Source organism: Stegodyphus dumicola, chromosome 4 (genome assembly GCF_044657685.1).
Source record: "Stegodyphus dumicola isolate Sdum_Otavi_A_Nest chromosome 4, ASM4465768v1".
NCBI classification, from domain to species: Eukaryota; Metazoa; Arthropoda; class Arachnida; order Araneae; family Eresidae; genus Stegodyphus; species Stegodyphus dumicola.
In genome coordinates this window covers 147,039,884-147,059,811 of record NC_140771.1, presented here as the reverse complement: position 1 = coordinate 147,059,811, position 19,928 = coordinate 147,039,884, and the positions used below count along the sequence as shown (strand labels likewise).

At 30.9% G+C, this 19,928-nt stretch overlaps 1 protein-coding gene across 1 annotated transcript; it reads right to left on the bottom strand.

Moving 5' to 3' along the window:
• Nucleotides 1–9,851: 9,851 nt before the first annotated feature.
• Nucleotides 9,852–18,962, bottom strand: LOC118191353 (uncharacterized). The gene is made up of 3 exons (XM_035362153.2): nucleotides 17,735–18,962; nucleotides 11,477–11,707; nucleotides 9,852–10,130 (listed from the first exon to the last, which is right to left on the bottom strand). The coding sequence occupies exons 1-3, from the start codon at nucleotides 18,184–18,186 to the stop codon at nucleotides 9,929–9,931; spliced, it is 885 nt and encodes a 294-aa protein (XP_035218044.1). The 5' UTR covers nucleotides 18,187–18,962; the 3' UTR covers nucleotides 9,852–9,928.
• Nucleotides 18,963–19,928: the final 966 nt, after the last annotated feature.

The following is a 19,928-nucleotide window of genomic DNA, read 5'->3' as shown; positions in this document are numbered from 1 at the left end:
GTGAGTGGGCACTGAAAGATGTAATGATCCGGTGACCCCTAACCCCCGCAAACACAGCGATCCGTGGTTGAGATGGTTGGGCGGTAGAAGTAATCCGGGAAGGGACCATGACCAGTAATGAAGTTGGTAAGAGGAGCAATTGCCATAAGGCGCTCCGTGGTTACAACATTATATATATATATATATATATATACATATACTTGGCAATCTAGAACTATTTTTCGAATTTCCAAAATTGCAGGCGCACAGATATTCCAGGCCCACAAATATGCCATTCTCGGGACGAAAATATAGAAGATTAAAATATTAAAAGAGCAGATGCATACGAAATCTTAATTTATAATACCTGTCAATTTAAGAATTTCATTAATATTTATTATATTTGGTTAACGACATATTTTTGTTTTTCTGGCACATATGTAACAGTTCGTCGAAGAAGATATAATATGCCGCATTGTTAGTTCAATTTCTATGCTACAAGTAGTCTTATTACATCGTCATCAATTGCACCTTGTGCTTTGCTAAAAGTAAAATTATATGCCAAACCTGACTTGATATGATATTTTTATTTTGAATTCATTAAATCAAAACTTCCTTTTCGGGAAAAAACTAGTTTTTATATTTTTAGCTATGTGTAATGGTATATAGAGATGCTGAAACTCAGAATAATGTTATATTACAGTGGTCAACTGTAAAGAACAATGTAAAGAACTGATGCTCATGAGACAAATTGGAAACAGGAAAGTTCTGTTGTTTACATCGAAGAACTGAAACGACGAACGAAGAAAATATAGCTTTAAATTAGTTATATTACGATCGAGAACTGAGAATTGTAGGGCCATTTCGTTTGATTGTTCTGGAGGTAAATAACCAGTCCTGAATTAGGAGATATAAAATAGGTGAATTATACAATCCATGGTACTAAGCTTAAGAGGGCGCCAAATATTTTTAAAAAATTACTTTAGATAAGCTAGATACATCTTCTGCCCACGTCACAAAGTTGAACAAACGGGCTATTGTGATGCACAATCATGCATCAAAACAGTTCGTTTCCGTTACCTGTATACTACTTACATGATATGTGATATTTTGAAGCAATTTAATTGAGAATTACTGAAATATTCTTCTACAGCTCTGTCTTAATTTATTGACGGCGTAATGTTTAAATGAAAATTCTCCATTTGGTATCACGGATTTGCCTCTTTTGATGAAACATTTACATGCCTGGAATTCACCTTGATTCAGACGATCAGTTTATGAGAGACTCGGAATTGAGTCTACATAGCAAGGAGCTACACAGCAAAGAGAGATTATTAAAACTGCTTAAGAAACTTTTTTTTTAATCTTATGGTTTGAATCAAATGCCCTACAATGTTTAACAAATTTAGTTATCATAATAATTGTTGATCTTACATAATTAATCAAATTTCTTAGATTTAATAGCTTAAAGAAATGCTGCCCAGAATTATCTTTTTGTTTGCCCCAATATTTCTCATTTCAAAAGCAAACTGTTTTCGTTTACCATGAAATGTAAACCTTGTATACACACGCACAAAAAACAAAAAAAAAAAAACCCAAAAAAAAAATTAATTAACCATAAAGTTAGAAAGCTCTGATTATCTGATATCTTAATTATTAGATAACACTCTGATACTTTTCTTGTATTCAGCTTTGCTGTATTTAACTGCTTTGTCTCTTATCTAATGGGAGAATTCACTATATATTATATATGTATATATATGTATGTATGTCTATATATGTATGTCTTTTCAATTAGAACTTTTCAAACGATTTTCATGGCGTGCACCGTAAATTTCTCGTGATTGATGTCTTGATGATTAAAGTGCTTGAATTTTACTTTCCCATGGCTTTCATAGTTCACTATTCAGTTGGACATATATTCCAAAAGAATTTCCAAAAATTGGTAAAGAAGAGAATATTGGCCTCTTTTTTGCTTTTAATACATTTTTTGATTTACTAATAAATTGATAAGTTTAATTAATGCATATAAACCATTATAATGACTGTATATAATCATTAAAATGTAAATGAGGTTGCTTAGCTGATAATACATGCTGATTAAAAATTAAATTTTTAAACACTATAGACAGGTTGTTAAAATATTCATATATATATATATATATATATATATATATATATATATATATATATATATATATATATATAATTTATTTCCTAAACAGTATAGATTAATTGATTATATTATCTCCTAAGTTTAATTAAAGTAGAATCCATACTGGTAAGTTATATTTTGAAAGATGCTTTGAAGTAATTTGAAAGCAAAATTTTAATTATGTTTTAACGGGGACTGGAGTTAAATCATCACGAACTGGAGTTAAATCATCATATCATCAACGGACTGGAGTTAAATCATCATTTTGGCCTGACTAGAATTGCCGGTTTGGCTTTAACTTATAACTCGAGTAAAGACGAAACACTTTCATATTTACGTATTTTTATCAATTATTGTCCATTGAACGGGAGTTGGTTTGTTCCCCTTGAAAAGTTAACTAATTTCCGATCAATGACAATAATTACATGTTTTAATTTTTCCTTTTACAATTGAAATATTATTCTTCGTGATGATTTAACTCCAGTCCCCGTTAAAACATTATTAACATTTTGCTTTCAAATTACTTCAAAGCATCTTTCAAAATATAACTTACCAGTATGGATTCTACTTTAATTAAACTTAGGAGATAATATAATCAATTAATCAATACTGTTTAGGAAATAAATTATTATTAACTAATTTTGCAGCAATTGCGCAAGTAATAATAACTTGTATTCGCACTAAATGGATTTAAGTTCATACAGGTGACAGGTGACGGAGGACGGGAACGCCTGAAGTTTAACAGACGTTAACAGGCATATGTCCCGCGTCCTCCCCTGGAGTTTATTTAACAGTTATAAGTGTGGATACATGGCCATACAGGGGCAACTGTTTAACATCTGGCATTTGAAGTACATTTGAATTAACATACAGGCACGGTAAAAAAAAAAAAAAAAAAAAAAAAAAAAACTTAATAGGTTATAACAAAAGAAGAAAATTAAACACCTAAAAATGCTGTTCAATTTTCTTCTGCTCCCTATGCAGTCAGAGATTAGATGGTAGAGCATTACAGTGCATATGTCAGCGCGCAGGTAATGCATGTAAGCACTATTACTCTGGTTGACAGAGGTCTTGGCCATATGCTGCAATTATTTTGCAGATTTTATTTATGGCCGCTCTGTTTTTGGCTAGGAACTTGTGAAATGCTGAGATATTGGCTGGTATCGGGAAGTGGAACTGTTCCGTGAGTGGGCACTGAAAGATGTAATGATCCGGTGACCCCTAACCCCCGCAAACACAGCGATCCGTGGTTGAGATGGTTGGGCGGTAGAAGTAATCCGGGAAGGGACCATGACCAGTAATGAAGTTGGTAAGAGGAGCAATTGCCATAAGGCGCTCCGTGGTTACAACATTATATATATATATATATATATACATATACTTGGCAATCTAGAACTATTTTTCGAATTTCCAAAATTGCAGGCGCACAGATATTCCAGGCCCACAAATATGCCATTCTCGGGACGAAAATATAGAAGATTAAAATATTAAAAGAGCAGATGCATACGAAATCTTAATTTATAATACCTGTCAATTTAAGAATTTCATTAATATTTATTATATTTGGTTAACGACATATTTTTGTTTTTCTGGCACATATGTAACAGTTCGTCGAAGAAGATATAATATGCCGCATTGTTAGTTCAATTTCTATGCTACAAGTAGTCTTATTACATCGTCATCAATTGCACCTTGTGCTTTGCTAAAAGTAAAATTATATGCCAAACCTGACTTGATATGATATTTTTATTTTGAATTCATTAAATCAAAACTTCCTTTTCGGGAAAAAACTAGTTTTTATATTTTTAGCTATGTGTAATGGTATATAGAGATGCTGAAACTCAGAATAATGTTATATTACAGTGGTCAACTGTAAAGAACAATGTAAAGAACTGATGCTCATGAGACAAATTGGAAACAGGAAAGTTCTGTTGTTTACATCGAAGAACTGAAACGACGAACGAAGAAAATATAGCTTTAAATTAGTTATATTACGATCGAGAACTGAGAATTGTAGGGCCATTTCGTTTGATTGTTTGTTCTGGAGGTAAATAACCAGTCCTGAATTAGGAGATATAAAATAGGTGAATTATACAATCCATGGTACTAAGCTTAAGAGGGCGCCAAATATTTTTAAAAAATTACTTTAGATAAGCTAGATACATCTTCTGGCCACGTCACAAAGTTGAACAAACGGGCTATTGTGATGCACAATCATGCATCAAAACAGTTCGTTTCCGTTACCTGTATACTACTTACATGATATGTGATATTTTGAAGCAATTTAATTGAGAATTACTGAAATATTCTTCTACAGCTCTGTCTTAATTTATTGACGGCGTAATGTTTAAATGAAAATTCTCCATTTGGTATCACGGATTTGCCTCTTTTGATGAAACATTTACATGCCTGGAATTCACCTTGATTCAGACGATCAGTTTATGAGAGACTCGGAATTGAGTCTACATAGCAAGGAGCTACACAGCAAAGAGAGATTATTAAAACTGCTTAAGAAACTTTTTTTTAATCTTATGGTTTGAATCAAATGCCCTACAATGTTTAACAAATTTAGTTATCATAATAATTGTTGATCTTACATAATTAATCAAATTTATTAGATTTAATAGCTTAAAGAAATGCTGCCCAGAATTATCTTTTTGTTTGCCCCAATATTTCTCATTTCAAAAGCAAACTGTTTTCGTTTACCATGAAATGTAAACCTTGTATACACACGCACAAAAAACAAAAAAAAAAAAAAAAAAAAAAACCCAAAAAAAAAATTAATTAACCATAAAGTTAGAAAGCTCTGATTATCTGATATCTTAATTATTAGATAACACTCTGATACTTTTCTTGTATTCAGCTTTGCTGTATTTAACTGCTTTGTCTCTTATCTAATGGGAGAATTCACTATATATTATATATGTATATATATGTATGTATGTCTATATATGTATGTCTTTTCAATTAGAACTTTTCAAACGATTTTCATGGCGTGCACCGTAAATTTCTCGTGATTGATGTCTTGATGATTAAAGTGCTTGAATTTTACTTTCCCATGGCTTTCATAGTTCACTATTCAGTTGGACATATATTCCAAAAGAATTTCCAAAAATTGGTAAAGAAGAGAATATTGGCCTCTTTTTTGCTTTTAATACATTTTTTGATTTACTAATAAATTGATAAGTTTAATTAATGCATATAAACCATTATAATGACTGTATATAATCATTAAAATGTAAATGAGGTTGCTTAGCTGATAATACATGCTGATTAAAAATTAAATTTTTAAACACTATAGACAGGTTGTTAAAATATTCATATATATATATATATATATATATATATATATATATATATATATATATATATAATTTATTTCCTAAACAGTATAGATTAATTGATTATATTATCTCCTAAGTTTAATTAAAGTAGAATCCATACTGGTAAGTTATATTTTGAAAGATGCTTTGAAGTAATTTGAAAGCAAAATTTTAATTATGTTTTAACGGGGACTGGAGTTAAATCATCACGAACTGGAGTTAAATCATCATATCATCAACGGACTGGAGTTAAATCATCATTTTGGCCTGACTAGAATTGCCGGTTTGGCTTTAACTTATAACTCGAGTAAAGACGAAACACTTTCATATTTACGTATTTTTATCAATTATTGTTCATTGAACGGGAGTTGGTTTGTTCCCCTTGAAAAGTCAACTAATTTCCGATCAATGACAATAATTACATGTTTTAATTTTTCCTTTTACAATTGAAATAATATTCTTCGTGATGATTTAACTCCAGTCCCCGTTAAAACATTATTAACATTTTGCTTTCAAATTACTTCAAAGCATCTTTCAAAATATAACTTACCAGTATGGATTCTACTTTAATTAAACTTAGGAGATAATATAATCAATTAATCAATACTGTTTAGGAAATAAATTATTATTAACTAACTTTGCAGCAATTGCGCAAGTAATAATAACTTGTATTCGCACTAAATGGATTTAAGTTCATACAACATTATATATATATACATATACTTGGCAATCTAGAACTATTTTTCGAATTTCCAAAATTGCAGGCGCACAGATATTCCAGGCCCACAAATATGCCATTCTCGGGACGAAAATATAGAAGATTAAAATATTAAAAGAGCAGATGCATACGAAATCTTAATTTATAATACCTGTCCATTTAAGAATTTCATTAATATTTATTATATTTGGTTAACGACATATTTTTGTTTTTCTGGCACATATGTAACAGTTCGTCGAAGAAGATATATGCCGCATTGTTAGTTAGTTCAATTTCTATGCTACAAGTAGTCTTATTACATCGTATTCAACTGCACCTTGTGCTTTGCTAAAAGTAAAATTATATACCAAACCTGACTTGATATGATATTTTTATTTTGAATTCATTAAATCAAAACTTCTTTTCGGGAAAAAACTAGTTTTTATATTTTTCGCTATGTGTAATGGTATATAGTGATGCTGAAACTCAGAATAATGTTATATTACAGTGGTCAACTGTAAAGAACAATGTAAAGAACTGATGCTCATGAGACAAATTGGAAACAGGAAAGTTCTGTTGTTTGCATCGAAGAACTGAAACGACGAACGAAGAAAATATAGCTTTAAATTAGTTATATTACGATCGAGAACTGAGAATTGTAGGGCCATTTCGTTTGATTGTTTGTTCTGGAGGTAAATAACCAGTCCTGAATTAGGAGATATAAAATAGGTGAATTATATAATCCATGGTACTAAGCTTAAGAGGGCGCCAAATATTTTTAAAAAATTACTTTAGATAAGCTAGATACATCTTCTGGCCACGTCACAAAGTTGAACAAACGGGCTATTGTGATGCACAATCATGCATCAAAACAGTTCGTTTCCGTTACCTGTATACTACTTACATGATATGTGATATTTTGAAGCAATTTAATTGAGAATTACTGAAATATTCTTCTACAGCTCTGTCTTAATTTATTGACGGCGTAATGTTTAAATGAAAATTCTCCATTTGGTATCACGGATTTGCCTCTTTTGATGAAACATTTACATGCCTGGAATTCACCTTGATTCAGACGATCAGTTTATGAGAGACTCGGAATTGAGTCTACATAGCAAGGAGCTACACAGCAAAGAGAGATTATTAAAACTGCTTAAGAAACTTTTTTTTTAATCTTATGGTTTGAATCAAATGCCCTACAATGTTTTACAAATTTAGTTATCATAATAATTGTTGATCTTACATAATTAATCAAATTTATTAGATTTAATAGCTTAAAGAAATGCTGCCCAGAATTATCTTTTTGGTTGCCCCAATATTTCTCATTTCAAAAGCAAACTGTTTTCTTTTACCATGAAATGTAAACCTTGTATACACACGCACAAAAAACAAAAAAAAAAAAAAAAAAAAAAGAGTCCTATATTTTCTGTTTTATTGGGCCGATTGACGAAATTTATCTTGCGTTTTTCATGTCTCGAAAGCGCGACTTTGCGCCAAGAACAATTAATACATTTGGCAAAATTCGTAATTTATAGTAACCTATTCTCTTTTCACTTTTTTCACTGTGCACGAGAGGTCAAAAAAAAGGTTCATCGTTCATTCTTTCAGATAATTTGTAACAAAATGCGTATAGCACCTTTAAAACAAATAAAACAAATAGGCCAAATTTCAAAACGCGCTATTTAGATGTAAATTCGCGTATATCTTGGGAAAATTTGAATAAAAAACTCTTTATTTTTTGCAGTTATGCCTAGAAATACATCTACTTATAGGTAATGGTACCAATTTTACAACTTATGATTCAAAAATATTTTTAAAAAATTTATAAAAATTACTAAAAAATAAAAAGTTAAAAAATAAATAGAAAATATCTGCGAATTTTATTTGGACATTACCAAAATTTCGACTTGTGAAAGAAGGAATCATGTAAGTTCAATAAAAAGGAGTTATTTATAAATATAATACCAAATTCAATTAAAACCGAGGAGCTAATATTTTGAGAGCTAATTTTTTAAAAACTACTTGAGTGATTTTTATCAAATTGTCACTGACTTTTGTGGCAAAATACCTATATTTGAAAAATGCTGAAAATGAATTAAATATGTATCGTAAATCGCGTTTTCGAGAAATGGAAAACGCAAGATAGTTTCGTCAATCGGCCCAGTGAAACGAGATACATAGAACTATCCTTCCCCCCCTTTTTTCCCCTGTGCAGAGAGTACAAGAGACTAATTTCGTTCGGTATTCAAGATACCGCAAGTAGAATAATTTTTAATAAACTCAATTTTCCATTTTTATAGTTTTCTGCAATTTCAAATATTTTTAACCTTTTTCTTTTTCCTTACACATAACCGTTTGCGCAATGACGTCTCTTTCCAAAGGAGTTAGTCCATTCCCAAGAAGTAAGTAATAACATTTCCAAAGCTAAAATTCTTTAACTATTTCTTGAGCTTTCTGCCTTAAATTATACTCACTATTTGCAAATTTGCTTTCGCTGGCGTACTGGTACTCTGCATCAATTTTTCTTTAACATCGGAATAAGAACTTTCTTTTCGTCGCTTGTTATTTTGGGTTAATTTCTTTTGCAGTTAATTCAGTGAAGTTATATCATTTACACTCTTCAAGATAACTAGAATTACAATCTTGATTCAAGATCAAATTGGTTAATTTTGAAATTGTTCTATAGCAGCAGTTTAAATTAGTAACTAGGGCTAATTAATGGCTGGTTATTGCGTCGTTCTTGAGAAAAGACGTTGATGACTAAATAAACAAAAAGTCATTGTTAATGAATGATGGATTGATCCTCTTTGCTCGCTGTATAGATTTCTCGAAACGGTTCCCAATTTTGTGAATATGTTCCATGAACATGTAAATCTTCTAACAAGTATCTCATTTTTATTTCCGAGGTTATTCACTTATGGTGCTTTGCTGGAAATGGTGATACTTTTATTTGACGCGTTAAAAATATATATTATTTGCTACTGCATTGATTGTGGCTGACAAGCTAAAAATACTCAGGGAAAGACAGCAATTGTATGTAATTCAAAATAATTGAAATGATTAATTTTTCTGTTTGTGAAAATTATTTCACTTTTTGGCAGTATCTAAGAAATACTTTCTACATCTATCATTTTTCCATGAATATGTAGATCTTATAACAAGTATTTATATAATAAAATACTATGTAATTTTTCCATTCTTTAAGTATTTTTTATAAATTGTGTTTGCTCGCTTACTTAAATAATTAAAATTGAATTATATGGTTAAAATTAACTTTATTTACGCTGCATTTTGTTAATTTTAATGCAAAATAAAAACTGAGTATGCTTTAAAATGTATTTATAAATAGCTATTTTTTTCATATTTTCAATAATTTTTAGTTTTCTCGAATATTTTCCTGTATTTACTCTGCGAACATTAGTATAATTTTTGTCTTTCCCCACACAAGCATTTCATTAACAAGAGATTTTGAATCAACATCCTGATTATTATTTTTTTTTTCGTTTAAGGAAACAAAATAAATTAACGAATGCTTAGAGAGAGTTGTATATTTATTTGGCATAGATAATACAAAATACTTTACCCAACAAACATAGTTCGTTTATTTTAAGTACAATTTAAATATTAGTTTTTTTTTTAATGCAACACAGAATGAAATAAATTTACAGTTCTTTTCAAGTCAAAAATACTTTGCAAAGCTTAGAAATTTGCTTTATTTTAATATCCTCAATCCCATTGTCCTACAAGAAAAGAGAGAAATAACCTGAATATCTTTTATCGATAATCGTCACTGGCTTTGTCGAACTTCACTTTCGGAACATAGCAAACGCAGCATGATGGGAAAAGAAATTTGGACAGAAAGGGACCTTTGTGAGGATTATAGGGATCGATTGCTAAAAGGGTCTGAGTATTGTATCTTTGTTGACAGGTTGCCTGATAACATGGTGGAACGAAGTTGCAGTAGGAATTGTCGTACCTGAAAGAAAATACAGCTCTAATATATAAAATGTAAAATACCTATTTTCAAAGATTTGATGTTGCAACTTATGAAAACTATAAAAATAAACTATTCCATATAAAACTACATAGTTTAGTGAGCTGCTGAAAAACATTTATGAACATTAGTCATTTAAACGTGTAATTTTTACGGGTTACGTGTTAATTAACCAAGTTATCATCATGGATTCTTTCACTTCATACGAGTACATTTTGGTCAGCTTCCGCAGGGAATGCCAATGAGATTGAGTGTGCTCTGACAGCGTATGCTCTTGCAAAACCTTTCGCTCTCTCAAACAGAGCAAATGAAAATGGGAGACTCTGAATTTCAGATCCTCTTTCAACAAAATAGAGGATGTTCAGCTTTACGAATCATGTGCTAAAGAAATTAGATTGGATATCTTCAGGATGGTTGATTGCCTGAAATGAACCTAACCCACGGTCCGTGGAAAGTCTTAGTATTAGTTCATTTTGACTTCTTTCTGAAGGGCCTTCTCAAAAACAGGATTTATATTGAAACAATCGATGATCTTAACTACTGCAACAACAGAGTGGCACAAGGAATAATTATCGTTGCACTAGATGGTCTTGCAAAGTATGGACAGAAATTGAGTATCGGCATGATGTCTATCTTCCTGTTAAAGATATATGTTTGAAAATTATTAATTTTGCCCGAGAGCTTTTTGAGCGACTGAATTAAATAAACGCATTTTCAATTCATTTGAAAAAATAAATACTCAACAGAAATTTCATTAAATCGATTTCATTCCCGAAGCCCATGTGTAACAGGATACCTCGTTAAGTTTTCATATCTGAAGTAAATAAAAACGAATTTTCTTTTTATAGATCCTAGTTATAGACTTTTTCTTGAGACTTCTATCCAACTGTCTATTACCTTATAGTGACTTATCTACTAAAATATTAGCATATAATAGTTTATAACTTCATTATACATACTTTATGTTATTGATGATATACATAATCCAGTTGTTTCTTTATAGTTTATCCAGAAAATATATTAAAATTCCGCTTCCTGGCTAAGATTTTCTATTCCTTAAATCTTATCATACTGTACTGAAGCATTGACCTTACCCTAATTATAATTTAAACAGTTTAAAATGCTGTTTTTATTAACTACATTTCATAATTTATACCCCTAATGTGGTATCTCTCGACTGCGTTCAGAGCAGCCATTTTATAGTTTTTATTGTTATAATCATTTACAAACCACACACACGAACACGCCTGACATAACCTATCATTGATTTATCAGAAATTAATTATCTTAAAACGTAAAAATTTATATTAATGAATCGAAAAACATACCTACAAATAACTTCTGTTACAAATTGGGCATACTGTTCTGTATTAATAATGACAACCCATCTTCCATTATTGTTCTTGGCCCATCCTGGTCGTATCATGCGGGTAATAGAGTCACACACGAGAGCTCCATCAGCATTTTCTGCAATTCTAGGCAATCTTTGTTGCTTTAAATCCCGGAAAAGTTTCTCTAAAGGCCATTTCATATACTTGATCACTTGGCTAACAACATCTCTATAAAAAGTAATAAAGTTCTTATGTATTATACTGAATGAATTCTTGCCCATACTATTACAAAACCCGAAAAGTAATATTGCTCCATGCTTTTATCCATTTACAAAAAAAGAAAGAGAAACAAAGAAGGAAATTAAAAATATCATCCCCGAAACAAACAGACCAGTGGATCTCACACTCAAACTGCATGCGAGCCGAATGCGTGATCGAAAGGAGGTTTTATCTTTTTCTCAACAAGAAAAAATTCTTTTAGTTAAATTTTTAGTTTTATTTAGCGACTTTTTAAAATAATATACATAAGGAGTAAAAATAATGAATGATGCAAATGGAAAAATTCGCATTTATATATATGTTTGTCTAAAATCTAAAAGTTGATATCTGTAAGAAATTTCCGTTCGTTAACTTTTGTAATTCAAATGTATTGACAGTTAAATATTAAACTTTCATGCTGACATTTATTTTAAATAATTTCAATATATTGAACTTGCCATTAAATAAATAATTTCATTAAATAAACTAAAAATAAAAGAATGATGGAAAACGTTCAAGTGCGGCAAAACTTGGTAATGAATAATAACAACCTACTTTCCCTCTTTTGTTTATTGAATTGTTCTTTGACGAAAGCAGAGACATGCATATATTTGTTTATAAGTAATCATAAATTTTTTTCATTTCTTGCAACTTTCATCCACAATACATCATGGGATTTCAGTTCTTATAAAGTTTGTAACTTTGGAGAAAAACTGCTGGACCTATCTTCTTCATGAATTATAGATGCTCTTCAATCAATCTCGTTCTTTTCTTAGGCTCGATTAATTTTCATCTGCGCAAAATACTGCTCGCATCTAAATATATTCCCAAACAAAGGAATTATTATTATTGCAAAATTTAGTATATGAGAGTAGTTGTTCTTCGACAAGTACAAAAATGGGTCAAAATCTATACCTTCAAATTTTGAAAATAATTTATATCACAGTTTAAGTTAATTAGCTCCATTTGTGGATTATCTGGAGCGTTACTCACGTTCGTTTTGAATTGTAATGAAATTAATGTAATGAAACTGTAATTAAAAATAAATCTTAATATTTTTCTTCAACTTCTTGTCATAAAGTGCTAATTAATTTACTGGACATGTATTCGTGGGCCGTGTAAAAATGCTTCTGTGGCTGAATCCAGCGGCCAGTTTGAGACCACTAACATTATTCATTTTGATGTCTTATAAGGTATTTCTCCCACTTCCCTACCGTGCCTTCGTGGTGTAACCGGTAGCACGCTGGGCCCGTATTCCAGAGGTCCGTGGTTCGATTCCCGGCGAAGGCGGTTGCATATTTTTCATCTTTTCTGCTTCCAGTTAACCTAATGACTCTTTACAGCCTATGTATTGAAAAGGAGAAAAATTAACTTTTTTTAATGAGAGAAAAATCAATACATTTATTCAGAGTCTTTCAAAAATATTGAAAAACTAATCTTCTAAAACATTGATAATAGACCAGCAGATCCAAATCTTAATTTAAATAAAGCAGCCCATTGGATTATGATAATTTAACTTCATGATATATGTTATTTATAATCCATGAACATTTTATTTTTATACACATCTGCTGCAAAGGTGTTCCTTTTTCTACTAAAAATAGTTTTGAAAACAATCCCAACAGTAATATGTAGAATTGGCTTAATTCATTCTCACCACAGAACAAAAAAATCTGATGTGTACACCACATGACTTCCTTGTACGGAATATTAAATTATACGGGTTTTTTCTTGCATTTCTTTTAAACTTATTGGATTTAATTAAATCTACTTCGCCGACAGCGCATAAACCACAATAGAATAAATGCGTTCTTTAAAATTAACTCTGGCGTTGATTAATTTGTTTAACACTCTGGCGCTAGGTTCACTTAACAGTATTATATTTCGTTCATATTATAACTCAGAATGCACAAAATTTATGTCATTTAAAGAATTATCTAGTCGTTGCTCCATGTTCTATTCAAATACTATAATAAAGTTAGAACAATGTACAAAAGAAATTAAGCAAACAAAACAAAAAAGAAACAGTTTTTCACAGATGATTGAGTATTTCTCATTCAATTCATTCAGTTCTCACTTCGCGACAAGGCAAAATACATAAAACCTCAAAATATCTGTATTAAAAATTACTAATTATTAAAAATTAAATTACTAATTATTAAAAATTAAGTAAATCTTAAACACTTATTGCCTTGAAAAAATTCCAGAAAGGATTAAGCATGATTTAATTCGCAATAATAAATGAAGGCGTTATCTTTGTTGTTGCGAAGCTACGTTTCTCTAGATTGGCAACAAATCCACTAGTCTCCTGTTTCAAATGTAAACATCAATGGCCGCCATTAAAAAAGGCTTAGCGGCAATTAAACAGCTTTAAAATTGCTGATAATTCTAAAAATATTGCACACAGATTTACTAAAGGCATAAAATCCTTAACCGGAAGATAAAAACAACATATTTCAATCATTTTTAAATAAAAAAATGTACAATTTACAAACATATAAGAGTAAAGAAACTGAGATCACTGAGCCGGGTAACAGAGTGGATATATTTATAAATATATTTATATACGTTTGGCCCGGCCGATTGCAACCAAAATACGAGGTGCACATCTACATGTTATAGTAGTCCTATATACAAAATTTCAACGTCTGAGGCTACTCGTTTTTGAGTAATGCGAGATACGTACGTACATACGTTCGTACAGACGCAAACGAAAAATTCTCTTCAGAATTCATTTTAAAGCAGTTTTATATATATATATATATATATATATTTTGAGGAAAAGAGTTTTTTATTCTGTCCTTACGTACAGATATCACGCAAAAACATCGTTAAATTGCATTCGAAAGCGGTCAAAATGGATATTTTCGTTGAAATATGCTGCCTGAAACTTTTCGCGATCACAATACTTTCTTTTTACATCGTACAAGGAAGTAAAAAGGCTAGAACCACGATTAAGGAATCTTGTAACATGGCACAGTTTTCCTACGGAGAAGTTCCATATGCCAAAAATTTCCATAGTCTGAAGGTCTAACTAATTTGATACACTTATTAAATTAGAAAGTATAATTCAGTCAAGAATTCAAAATTACTTATATGTGCAATCTTTATGAAGCAAATTGTATACACATATGCAATGATGTTAAAGATGCAAATAATTAGCAGCAAGAATCAGTGCAAGGTGCATAAATTTTCAAAACTCTTGTTATGAAGATTAAATGGAAACGTATATGATAAGCTCCAGCAGCTTCTTCAGCTGAGGAAAGAGGTCTTATTTAACCTCAGAAAAATGCGTCTTTTGTCTCTTGAAATTTACTTTAAAGTAAAGTTATGGCTGAGCTTTTTCCAGTTCTTAAGGAATTTATAGTAGTTTTAAAATCTTCAAGTTCTTAAGGGGTGTTGGAATCCAAAAAGCTTAAAAAAAATTTGATTTCGGATTTTTGCATTTTTAAATTCTCTATTTTTTTATCTTTCTAAAAACACCATTCTTTAATCTCTATGAAAACTAGAACTGTAAAAAATCTAGTTTTAATTTATCATCGAATGCTTTGATAAACGGGGATTTTTATATAAAAACGCGTTTTTCTCCATACGTGATTTTTGTTTTATACTCGATGTACTTTTTCTCTAGAACTACTGCTCACAGGTATGTAAAATTTTTATGGCTTATTTATTAGATATCCTAATATTTACTGAAATGAGCTTTTTGTGATAAACTAAGGAAAAAAAAATTTTTTAATTCTTTGTGTGAGAAAAAAGCTAAATTTTACTATGCCTAACAAAATATTCTGTAAATTACTCTAAAATTCAAAATGTTTCAAAAGCTCATTTCAGTAAAATCAGATAGGTATACATTGATTACGCAAAAAAAATTTAAGCGTGTATCTACAATAGATGCTGAGAAAAGGTATATCGAAATTGGGCAATTTAACGTTGTCGGTATAGGGGTTGCTGATACCCCTTAAATAAAAATATTTTTAACTTAGATCATTTAGGAGGATTTAAGAATTATTTTCAGTTATTTTTAAATCATGTTAGCGAAATTAAATAATGTTAATGCTTTCAACGTTGTGGAAAGTTTCCTTTTATACTATTTTTTAATCGTGTAATGGATATACATCTATAAGAGTTTTTTCCGTTAACTTTATAAATAATATTCTTGGCCATACTCTTTTGCTATTAAATTACAGATTAAAATATTGAATCTTGTAAAGACATTACTATATCAGAAAAATGTTTCTATGCAAAAAATATCCCACTTAGTATCAAAATAACTATTATAAAATGCAATATTATAATCCTCGGATTTCTTACATCTTTTGACCACTGACCAATAAAAAACATATATTAAAAATAACCAAGCATTAGCAATCAGGGCGTCAGTAAGAAATTGTAACACATAATACAGTGGAAACATTCAATTATCCATCAGCAAGTTTCTATTATCCGTCAGTCTCTAAGATCCTCTGATGGGCAAAAAGAATCTACTTTAAAAATATATAAATAAGTAAATAAATAGCAAACTGGAGAAAAAGTAATTTATAATAAGTCATATTCTGCAATAAAATATAACTATTGGGTTGTCTTTTTAAAATAAGAGGCTAAGGTACTGTATTTTATGAATACACAATTGTATTTTCAAATGATACCGAAAACATTTTCTATTAAAAATTACCATGAAAGTTTAATAACATCGAAATGCATGTAATTCAAATAAGAATTTAATCTATATCCTTACTTTTGTTTGGCTTGTTTGGTTATCGCAAAGCACGCGCAGACTATCTGCCTAAAGGAAGGCATGCTTTCATGGAAGATTTTCTAAGGAGAGCTTGCTCGTATCCACTGATGGAGGAAAACCGCGACATCGCCCATCCATATAGCTGGTTCGCCGGGATTTGAACCCCTGTCAAACTACCAATATTCAGAAACTTCATCGCTCTGCCGCTAATAATCTACATACTATTGTTTTAATTATACAATACTTGAAATAACAAAGAATTTTCTTTTTATATATGACTGCGTACTTCACATTTAATACACACTGCCATATTGATGGGCCCGGGTCCGAATTCAGGTGAAGGCATGAATGTCTGAAAGCGTATATTGTGTATGCGGAATAGAGACAGTCAAAATACGATGCTAGCCGAAAGTCTTCTCGTGAGGTTGATGGTAGAGGAAGAGATGTGGGAGACCTTTGGACAGCCCCCCATCGGGGGGTTTCTCTTTCAAAATTGGGGCTGAACTATACAATTAGTGCGGTGGGATTATTCTTGTGCGACAAATGGTGAACTTTTTGTATCCCACCCACTTATACCTCTATACATACGCCATTTCTGTTTGTTGCAAAAGGTAAAATAAACGGTATCGCATCTTATCTTACATTCAATTGAAAATTAAAGAAATTTATGAAATTAAAAGGAACATGGATATTTTTTGTGCTATGACTAGATACAGTTTTGAATTTATTTTGAATACTACATTTTGGCTGTTCTTTAAACTGTAAGCAAACTGAGAAGACAGTGTGACTAGTTTTGAATACTTATCTTCAGATTTTTTTTAATCTGCACTACGCAATATACTATTCTAAAAATAAATCTTCACGATTGACTACCTGTATCAGGTGGTGGTAGAAGGAGTTTCTAATATACAAATATTTTCTCATCCGTCACAATAAAGACCTTAGACTGACAGACAGATAAGCGACGTTCTGCTTCTTTCCTTATGGCGTTTCGATGCATAAGCTAATCGTTGATATAAAAACATTCTTGGAAAGCTGTATCATTATTTAGATACAGAAAACTATTTTGAAAATGTTGCAGATAATTTTAAAAGAATGAAAGCTTTGAATGCTAATGAAATTTACATAACTCCTGTTTTACTTAACAGCGTTATATTTCACAGCAAGAAATAACTTGTTATTAATAATCTTAATAGTAAACCTTTTATGTGGTAAAGAGCTAAACTAGTACTTATCCTACTGAAGAGAAATTTACTTACATTGGATAATCTTCCTTATAACTACAGTAATAACGACCATACTGAGCACAACCTGGAGGTTTCTTAGATCCAGCTGGTTCTTTCATTTCATCATCAACTCCATGTTGATAGTTGCCTGTTTCTTGCCGCTTGGTGCTAGCTTGCGGCCACATGCCAGTTTCCCGTCTTTTATTATTAGACTGCTTCACTGTTGGAGGTAGAGCTGTGACTTGGGATACCCAATTTGCCATCCTGGCAAGTTTTTCTTCGTTTAAGGCTTCTTCTGGAGGTTTGTCTAGAAAAATCCAAGTAGTTCGTAGTTTGGATTCTTCCATTAAATTTGTGAAATTTGACATCGATTGTTGTTGGATAGTGCCAGTTGTATCATCTTTTTGGACGATGTCAGAGGCAACTGTGAAGATGACGTTGATGTATGCGATAAGTGATACCAGACAACCGGACAAATTGAGCATAGCCTCTGAAATAAACAGCAGTCATGAAATAAGACCTCTTATACTCTCAGAAAAAAAAAAACTTCGGTAAAGAATAGTTTTTATAACACTTTAGTGATATAATATTTAATTGAATAGTGCTTTTCTGAAGATTTCTTCAACCACATGCATCAAGATACCAGCCTTATGGCTCCGAATATTTACCAAACAAAAGCAACTGTAAACTAATAGCAGCTCATAAAATGAGTAAAGAAAATCTGGAAATAGAATAGAATGAACATCTGCTGAAAAATCAACCTCAGTACCTACACTGTATCAAATCCTGTGGACAGGTGACAGGTGACAGCAGGGCCGGACACCCGGACGGCTTACAATGACTACTCGGGTGCTGTCCGGACCCTGCAACTATCTGTAGCTGAAACTTTAAGTAGACATAAATATAGTAGTTTACAAATAGACCTGATCGTGTAATCGCACAATGCGTCAATGTACATAATGCAACACACTAAGATACTGTAAACTCAAAGATAGACACAATACACCAATACACATAATTGTGACACACTAATACGCTATACACCAGTATTCTATACACTAATATACTATACACCAGTATACTATACAATAATTCACTAATATACTATACACTAAAAGATAGACACAATACACCAGTGCGCACAAATGCGACACACTAGTATACATTGACACTAATACATAAGTACCATGTACACAAAAATACACATAGGTAAGATAATACAATTATTCTATTACACTACTGTAACATACACGTGGATACAATACACTGAGATAAGTAGAAACTTACGCTAAGTTACAATATATAAAAAAGTTAAGTATTGATACACATAGATAGTGCGTAAATTCTATATATTTTAAAATACACTTTTGTGTAAATATTAATAATACACAGTACTACTACAGGTGTTACTCTGTATGTTAAATCCTGCGGATAGGAGGAAAAGCAGGTCGTCAATTACGGTAATCTCAGTTCACCACTGAAAATATCAATATATGATAGCGTGTGATGTTAGAACTGGGCTTTACTATACAGTGAGAAACAACGTGGTCTACCATCTAGTAAAAATGAGTATATCAGATGTCATAATTAATATGCCTTCAAAATTTTTATAGTGTTCATTATCTCCGGATAAGAGCTGCTTGTACAAAATGTGATAACGAAAATGCAAACATGATAATAAAAGCTTAACAAGAAAAGCAGCAGAAAAAGAAGGAGAATGAAACATAATTTATGATACTTAAAATAAAAATCAAAGCTATAATACTTGAAAAAATAAAAATTAAATCAATTATTTCTCATTGCCAAAAACGTCGTAATAATAACTAAAACCTCAAGAAACTAAGCTCAAGAAACTTTTACTAAAACCTCAAGAACTGATAACAGTTGGGTAAGTATGAAACTCGTTTAATGTAAGACTAATTAATTCAATGTAATCAAGTGTCCCATCGCCATATCTATCAGCAGAGCATTATATTTTCCATTAGTTACGTGAAAGTTGATTTTTCTTTTTTGGCATTATTAAATTTAAAAACACCAATTTAATAAAAAAATTATAAAATGTAACATTTTATGTATTCTCCTGGTCCCTAAACTTAGGAAATTTTTATAACACTCATATACAACATAAAAAAGTTTTGACTCCCGTTCGACAAAAATGTATTGCTATATTTAATTTAAAAGTTTGGGATATTTGATATCATTTTCAGTTTGCCTTGAGGAGTTAATA